The 8,278-nt window shown below is 54.5% G+C and overlaps 1 protein-coding gene across 1 annotated transcript; it reads left to right on the top strand.

Moving 5' to 3' along the window:
- Positions 1-3,698: 3,698 nt before the first annotated feature.
- Positions 3,699-7,669, top strand: GGTG_13381 (hypothetical protein; the record flags this gene model as incomplete). The annotated part of the gene is made up of 3 exons (XM_009231287.1): positions 3,699-4,973; positions 5,262-6,701; positions 6,782-7,669. The coding sequence occupies exons 1-3, from the start codon at positions 3,792-3,794 to the stop codon at positions 7,667-7,669; spliced, it is 3,510 nt and encodes a 1,169-aa protein (XP_009229551.1). The 5' UTR covers positions 3,699-3,791.
- Positions 7,670-8,278: the final 609 nt, after the last annotated feature.

The following is an 8,278-nucleotide window of genomic DNA, read 5'->3' as shown; positions in this document are numbered from 1 at the left end:
ACCGCTTTCAGCAGGTGGGCAGCCACCAGTTCCAAGTTCCTTCGTATGCTCGAGAAACCTTCCCCGGTCTTCATGAACAGCCCTAGCTGGCCGGTTAGGCTAGCCCAGAACTCATCTGCCATTTGCTGCTTTCTCCTCCCCCTTTCCGCCATCGAGATTCGGCCGAAATTGGAGATAGGGGTCGAAGTTGATGTCGTGTCTTAGCCTTGGATTGCGTAGTATCTCTATCACGTCCAGCTCGCTCAATGTAGCCTTGGTTGTCGGTGGCTTTAATGGTTGGCTCGATGAATGCCTCATCTCTAGCGATTCGGAGCTTTTTGACCTGCTTGAGTAATGCGATCTTGTCGATTTTAAAGGTGCTGACAGCAAGTCGAAACAAAAAAAGGGTGGCGAGGGGTCAAGAACTAGAAACATCATCCTTTATTAAAACAATGTGGATGGGAGATTAAATTAAAACTGTTCGCGGTAAAAACGCACAATTGCTTCTATCTCTACACAATTGCTAACATCAAAGGTTTGACGGCTACCGCTTGGTCCTGAATGCCAAGGGCGCAAATGAGGTTTTCCCCCATCCACCAGATCCAGTGGTGTGACGATTCGGGGCAAGGCCCACAAACCTTGACCTACAGACCAGGACCCACACGGTGAACCAGCGTCACGCCGAGGCACGCCAAACACCGGAATTCCCTCTTTTTTTCCTTTTCCCCTCAGATTGGCGCTACGAACGAAAATTCTACTCAGAGGGAGAAGGGAAGGAAAAGCAGGGATTTTGGTGTCAAGCGCGCGTTTCACGACGGTCCACCGTGTGGGTCCTGGTCCGTGGGTCTTGGCCTATGGGTCTTGACCCAGATTGTCACAACATGCAACAAAGCAAAAAGTGGCTGTTCAGCCACGTTATTGCACACCCCAGGAGCTTGAGGGGTGTAATGTAACTTCGCCCAGCCCTGTCAGAAAACACTGTCTCTAGCCATCCATGAAAATTGGGAAAAATGCATTGTTCTCTTTTTTTCTGTCCTCTGTCCTTCGAAGAGGATGATCGTTCTTGTTGATATACACAGAGTATGTGGTCAGTGCACCGGGGTGCCCATGTTCATGCTCCACCTAGAATCTTCCAGAACCTTCTACACAGTACCATCGAGTACCCTCGTATCTGACAAGCCCTCCTATATTTGCACGCCCTGTTATGGCGCGGCGTGCCCTCACGGGCAGTCGCCCCACGGAGCCCGGATCACGTGACCTCGCGTGCAACCGTGCACGCGTACACACAAAACGGATCGCACGCATCTGGGTGCTCCGCACCACTTGTTGACTTTTCCACTACTTTGTTCTTTTAGCTAAATTGACGTATTTCCTCGAGCCTTTAAGCCGTAGAGATCTCAACCGTAACACGCCCCTCCACGACCAGGTTGCTTTGCCAGTGTCATAGCACGGCGCTGTGGCACAACGCCATAGCCATTATAGCCCTCCAACTCTAAACAAATTGCCAGATTTGTTATTGTTGTCCTTTTGGTTGAGTTGGGGAGGGCTTCACTCTGCCGAACCTGTTACAGCTAGCAATATTTCGAGCTCACAAAAAGCATGGACTGGCTTTTCAATTCGGCTAGGGGTGCAAAAATTGGCTTTGGTTCCACTTTTAACGCGACCTCAGTGCCGATCATTCTAATGCAGCTTTCCTAGCCCCTCCCCATGGACTAGGCCCAAAACCGTGCGGGGAACCTAAACCCGGATTTTTCGAAAGGAGGGATTGGGTGCGTTGCGCCCATTCCCACGTGCAACGTTTTCTCCAACCGTGGGTTCAGTGCACGGCCCCTGTTCGATCGATCGCCACAGTGGCTCAGCGACTCCCCAGGCGCCACGCCACAACAGGCCCGGTGTGATATTAAGAAAATGCACACTCTAGCCATTTGAAGCCAAGATGGCGGCGGCGTCAGCGTTTTTGGTTTCCGTCGCCTTTGGAAAAGTTAGGGCCGTGGAAATATTTAAACTAAAGCCAGTTGCAGCGTTTTGTAAAAGCTTTTTATGGCGCTTCTAAGTCAGCTTCTGGCTTAAGTCAAAGCACCCTATGACGGCCCAGGGCAGTCCACCGCACGCCGCAAGCATCCACGTAAGCACGCGCCGCAAAATAGCCCGTGCGATAAAACGCCGCACCGCTTTTTCCTCCCCATAGAAGAGTTTTCAGTCCATAGCATCAATTGCACCTGTGTTACGGAATCACGGAAAACAAAGAGACAACCTGCGATAGTTAACACATAAAAAGCGACTATCTAAAAGTAGTGTTTAGAAGTGACGAAGGTGCGAAGCACCGCCATCGCGTCGCAGTTTTCTGCTTGCGATTCGGGGGTCACGTGATCCTCCTGCTCCAGAGTGGAGCAGCCGCCTGCAAGGCGCGCCACTCCATAACAACCTGGCTGCGAAGCTTACGCTCCCTGATCGTGACGCACCCCATCTCCGCCAGGCCCCTTGTCCGCTATGTTAGCGGGCCAGGTCCACACGGTTAGCCACGGCCGGCGGCCGTGGCGGTGCACCCTTAAAGTGGCTGTGCCACCGCTCCTACAAACCCGTGGGCCGCGCCGAGAGTTGCGGAGCAACCCTCCTTTCACTAGTAACTATTGCGGCCTTAACAATAAAGGCACGAAGGCCTTGCATTGGCGCTATGAACTAAGATTCCACACTAAGGAGGGGGAAGGAAAAGGCGCAGGTCACGCTGGCGCGACCCGTGTGGCTTGCATGCCTGTATCTGTCCCACATATGCCTTACATCTGTGGCGGTGCCACTGGACGTATGGCGGGACCGTCACATCCACATTGTCGTCGCCATGGTCATTCGGGAGGCGAATGGAAAATGGAGGCGACTATGTATAATTGTTAGCTCGAATAGATAAACACTTGGCTCTGTTGTCTTTACACTTCTTCGATAACATGCGAATCAACGCGTCAATGCCGTTAAAACGCGACGACAAATCGTTATTGGTTCGTTCTGGGCGCAACGCGCTCCAAGGTCTGCGCGCTGGATTGGACAAGACATGCCGAGACATTTTCGTCAATTTACCGCTTTTTGCGCCGCTGGCCAATCGTCGCGTGTTGGGACACGACTTTCAGTGCTGCGACGTGGAAATGATTGGCTGTGGATGTGTTTTGGCAGGAGCCACTACAGCCTCAAGGCTTTGCGGCATTCAGCTGGCCACAGCCCGCTTCGGCGGTGTCTTCCCTTTTTGGTTCGAAATGTGCGAGCTAAGTCTGGCTAGAGGTTCCCTTATCCGCAAACTTGCGTGTGACCTGTTGTGCCACACCCACAGGAACGCTGGAACGCTGGAACGCTGTTACTCCAATGGATTCGCAGGGCAATATCGGCGCGCCCGTAGTCTGCAGCCCTTCCGATTCGCAACCAGAGTTCGGTGTTCCGGCCCGACCACTGAACAGAGCTTCCGTGTTCCAGCCTGACTAAAGCTGCGCCCTCGGGGACTAAACAGAGCCTGCCTTCCTATCCGATTTCCTGTTCTTCCTGTTCATCTCCTCCCCCTTTTACCTCTTCTTCGTCCTTTACGTCCGCATTCCGTGCGCCTCTTGTCCCGCCGTTCAAACTCTGGCCTGCTCGTTCTATGCTAGCACTATTTTTAGCCTATACATTTTCCGGCTTTGTGCGCCATTCGATTCCTCCTACCCTGCTGATGCTGCCTTACCCAAAACAAAAAACTCGATCATAGCATATTTGCCGCTTCTCCTTAGTCACATCTTTTCTTTTTTGTACCCTCTTACCTCCTCCGTCTTAAGGCTCTCCTATTGCCATTCACCATGTTGCCACCGACCGACCGCAACGGCTTTTATCTAGCCATCATCTGTGCGTTGCGCATCGAATCGGACGCTGTAAGGCTCCTTTTCGACGAGATTTACGAGAAAAAGTACGGACGGGAAACCGGCGACTCCAACACATACAGGACGGGCCGCATCGGAAACCATGCCGTCGTACTTCTCCTACTCCCAGGCATGGGGATGGAGGCATCGGCAGCAGGCGCAAGGAGCTTGCAGTCGAGCTATGCCAACATCAAACTTGCCCTAATCGTCGGCGTTTGCGGAGGCCTGCCCCAGATCCGCGGTCGGAACGCCTTTTTGGGTGACGTAATTGTCAGCAAAAGCATCGTCAACCATGATTTCGGCAGGCAATACCCCGACAAGTTCGTCGTCAGGTCCACCGAGGACACATTGGGGCAAACCAATAACGATATCCGCGGACTGCTCGAGCTTTTGGAAGGCAAGGACGAGCTGGACCGCCTGCAGAAAAAGGCAAGGGCGAATCTGGTAACTCTGCAAGCTGCCGCCACTGCCGCCGACAAGGAGTGGGGGACCAGCTATAGCCCTCCGACCGACGCTACCGATAGGATGTTCCCTGCGAAGTACAACCACATCCATCGGGACGAAGATTGTGCGGATTGTGACGAGGATCCCCCGCGCTTTTGTGAGCAGGCCTCCAAACTCTCTTGCGACGACGTTGGGTGCAAGACGCGCCTCTGTGCCCCGAGAGAGAACCGGCAGCAGGAGCGCCCGGTGGAGCGCGTCCCACAAATCTTCATGGGCAGGGTGGCCTGCGGCAACGCGGTTATGAAGTCGGGCAAACACCGCGACGCGGTTGCCAAGGAGCACGACGTGATCGCCTTCGAAATGGAAGGAGCCGGGGCGTGGAAGGAGGTCCCCTGTATCGTTGTCAAGGGCATTTGCGACTACGCCGATAGCCATAAAAACAAGGAATGGCAGGACTTCGCGGCGGCAACGGCGGCTTCGGTGGCTGCGGCGATACTTGACCGATACGAGGTGTCAGGCGGCGTCAAACAAGGGAGGTTTGAACCGGGGGGCCGCAACAGCACCACGACCAACAGCCACAACGCCACGACCAACAGCCACAACGCCACGACCAATAGCCACAATACCAATAGCCACAATGTTAAAAACAGGGATGGGATAGTGGCCATGGTACACGATGTGGGTGGCAATTTCAATATCGGCAAGTAGTTTAAATCTTGTTTAGGAATTATCAGTTGCTCAATCCGTCGAACTACCACTCTCCGTGGGACATGCCCCAAAAACCTAAATTTTCAAATGACGAAGACTTTAAACTAAAAGGCAGGCAAGGAAGCTAACTAGATTAATAGACCAGCGAACATATGTCAATGCACCATGTTAGTTTCCATTTCCCATCGTAATCAGCATTGACTTATTTTCACTTTTCAAGTCTAACCGTATCGCTCAGACACACATGAACCTCCACAGCCGTTGCAAGATTGCTTGGCATCGCTGGCCTTTCTGCAAATGGAAAATCGCTCTCATGACATTGACGGCGCCGTCACGGGAACGTGCGAGTGGCTGCTTGGGCACGAAAAGTATCGGAGCTGGGCCGCTTGCGATCGAAGCCTGCTCTGGATCAAGGGAAAGCCGGGCTCCGGGAAATCGACATTGCTAAAACACGTCCTCGACAAGGCAGTCGTATCCAGTGCCGGAGAGAGCACCCTCGTTCTCTCGTTCTTCTTCCACGATCGCGGTGATGAACTCGAAAGGACCCCGTTTGGCCTCTACAGGTCACTTCTTCATCAGGTTCTCAGCCAGGTACCCGACGCAGCGCCCGGTCTTGTCGACACCTTCGACAAAAACCGCAAGGAAATGGGTCAATCTGGTGAAAAGTGGCAGTGGCATCAGAAACAACTGCAGCGCTTCTTCGAGCTATTTCTTCCGAACGTCCTCAAGACTCGCCCAGTCTGGTTGTTTGTCGACGCGCTAGACGAGTGTGGCGAACAGAACGCGGTCGACCTGGCCGAGTGGTTCGAGTCCTTGCTCCGGAACCGCCCGTCCCTCGGCTTACAGTTTCGCGTCTGCTTCACTTGTCGTCATTACCCGATTTTGGCCCTGGACGGTGCGTTCGAAGTATGCCTCGAGGACGAAAACCGAAATGATATTTCGGCCTACGTGCGAGATCGGCTCTCCACATTCAACAAACAAACGTTATCTACGATTCACGCTTTGATCACAAACCACGCACAGGGCGTCTTCATGTGGGCGCGGCTCGTGGTGAGGCAAGTTCTGGACCTTGACCGCGAGGGTAAAGGACCGGGGGCGATCGAAGCGGCAATCCGGTCTACCCCTCCAGCTCTCGATGAGCTATACCGCAAACTTATCGAAGGCATGGCACCCGACTCCCTGAACCTGATCCAATGGATTGGTCTCTCCGCGAGGCCTTTGACAACGGACGAGCTGCCATGGGCCATGGCGGTTGATCCTGACGGCACTCACAAGTCACTCGACGAATGCTGGCGGTCGGATGACTTCATCACCAACGACAGAATGGACAGAAGAATCAAGTCTCTGAGCCGCGGTCTCGCAGAAATCGTGCCGTCATCCGATGCGCAGGTTGTCCAGTTCATCCACCAGTCCGTTAAGGACTTCGTCGAAAAGGGCCTTTCCGCGGACGGCAACTCGACTTCAGCCGATGCGACAATCGGAATGGCACACCACCGGCTGTTCAAGACCTGCATACGCTACTTGGCTATGAAGGAGATCGGTCAGTCAACAAACTACGAGCGTCGCGATTTTCCTTTCCTGCATTACGCCACGACCTCGTGGGTGGCGCACGCGAGACAAAGCGACGTTAGGGGTGTCCGTCAAGAGGATATCTTGGAATGTTTTGCTTGGCCATCAACCGCTCTCGTGGAACTATGGGTTCGTATTTACGGGGTATTAGAGGGATATTCCGGGGATTGTCCACCAAAAGGGACCAGCCTGGTACACGTTGCATCGAGGGACCAGGTGGTAGGGCTGTTAAAAGTCATCTTGCAAAGGGCAGACCAAATTGGCACCGATATCGACGTCGATTCGAAGGATGGGGACGGGCGGACGCCGCTGTCGTATGCCGCGGGGTGGGGCGCGAGGCCGTCGTTAAGCTGCTGCTCGCCACGGGCAAAGTCGATGTCGACTCGAAGGATAAGGACGGGCGGACGCCGCTGTGGTGTGCCGCGTATAACGGGCACGAGGCCGTCGTTAAACTGCTGCTCGCCACGGGCAAAGTTGACGTCGACTCGAAGGATAAAGACGGGCGGACGCCGCTGTGGTTGGCCGCGCGAAAGGGGCACGAGGCCGTCGTTAAGCTGCTGCTCGCCACGGGCAAAGTCGATGTCGACTCGAAGGATAAGGACGGGCAGACGCCGCTGTGGTGGGCCGCGCATAAGGGGCACGAGGCCGTCGTTAAGCTGCTGCTCGCCACGGGCGGAGTCGGTGTCGACTCGGAGGATAAGGACGGGCGGACGCCGCTGTCGTGTGCCGCGGATAACGGGCACGAGGCCGTCGTTAAGCTGCTGCTCGCCACGGGCAAAGTTGATGTCGACTCGAAGGATAACGAATACGGGATGACGCCGCTGTCGTGGGCCGCGTATAACGGGCACGAGGCCGTCGTTGGGCTGCTGCTCGCCACGGGCAAAATCGACGTCGACTCGAAGCATAAGGACGGGCAGACGCCGCTGTCGTGTGCCGCGGGGAACGGGCACGAAGCCGTCGTCAAGCTGCTGCTCGCCACGGGCAAAGTTGATGTCGACTCGAAGGATAACGAATACGGGATGACGCCGCTGTCGTGGGCCGCGTATAACAGGCACGAGGCCGTCGTCAAGTTGCTGTCGGCACGAGGCCGTCGTTAAACTGCCGTCGAAGGATGGGGACGGGCCCGCCGTTGCGAAACTTCTCGAATAACGACTTTACCACCCCCCCACCCACCACCTACTGCCTGCTCCTATTTATATACCTAAAACGTGGCAATAGAAGGCCCAAGAATGTGAAAGAACGTTCCTAAGCCAATGCTTGGTGACAGCTCCGTGTGGCAATATCACGGCTCACGGGCCGTGATTCATGACGGTAGGCGAGGGATTCTGCCCGACCCGCCGGCTGACCCAACCCTGCGGGCACCTGCCTAGGTAGAAAGACCATCTTCCGCTACACCATGCAATTTGACCTCTATATGACGCGACAGGCAATTACACTGGGGTGCTCCGCTGGATCCATGACGTAGCGAATTTTAGTTTCAGTGGATTTACCCTCGCGAACACTGCATCGTAAGCGCGATAGCATTTTTATCAGAGTATATTAATCTATAAGTCGACCCACCCCGAGTTGGGCCACCCCCTGTCTTGGGCCACCCCACAGAACCTTCTCGTTTCCGGCACCCGCTAACAAAAGTGAAGCTATCGCGATCTTTTTTTGTTCAATCCAAGCCGCAAATATATCATTTTGAAGCTCTTGATCATGGCTTC

Source organism: Gaeumannomyces tritici (assembly GCF_000145635.1).
Source record: "Gaeumannomyces tritici R3-111a-1 unplaced genomic scaffold supercont2.12, whole genome shotgun sequence".
Classification (NCBI taxonomy): domain Eukaryota; kingdom Fungi; phylum Ascomycota; class Sordariomycetes; order Magnaporthales; family Magnaporthaceae; genus Gaeumannomyces; species Gaeumannomyces tritici.
The sequence above is the reverse complement of the archived record's forward strand: the minus strand, read 5'-3'. Positions and strand labels throughout refer to the sequence as shown.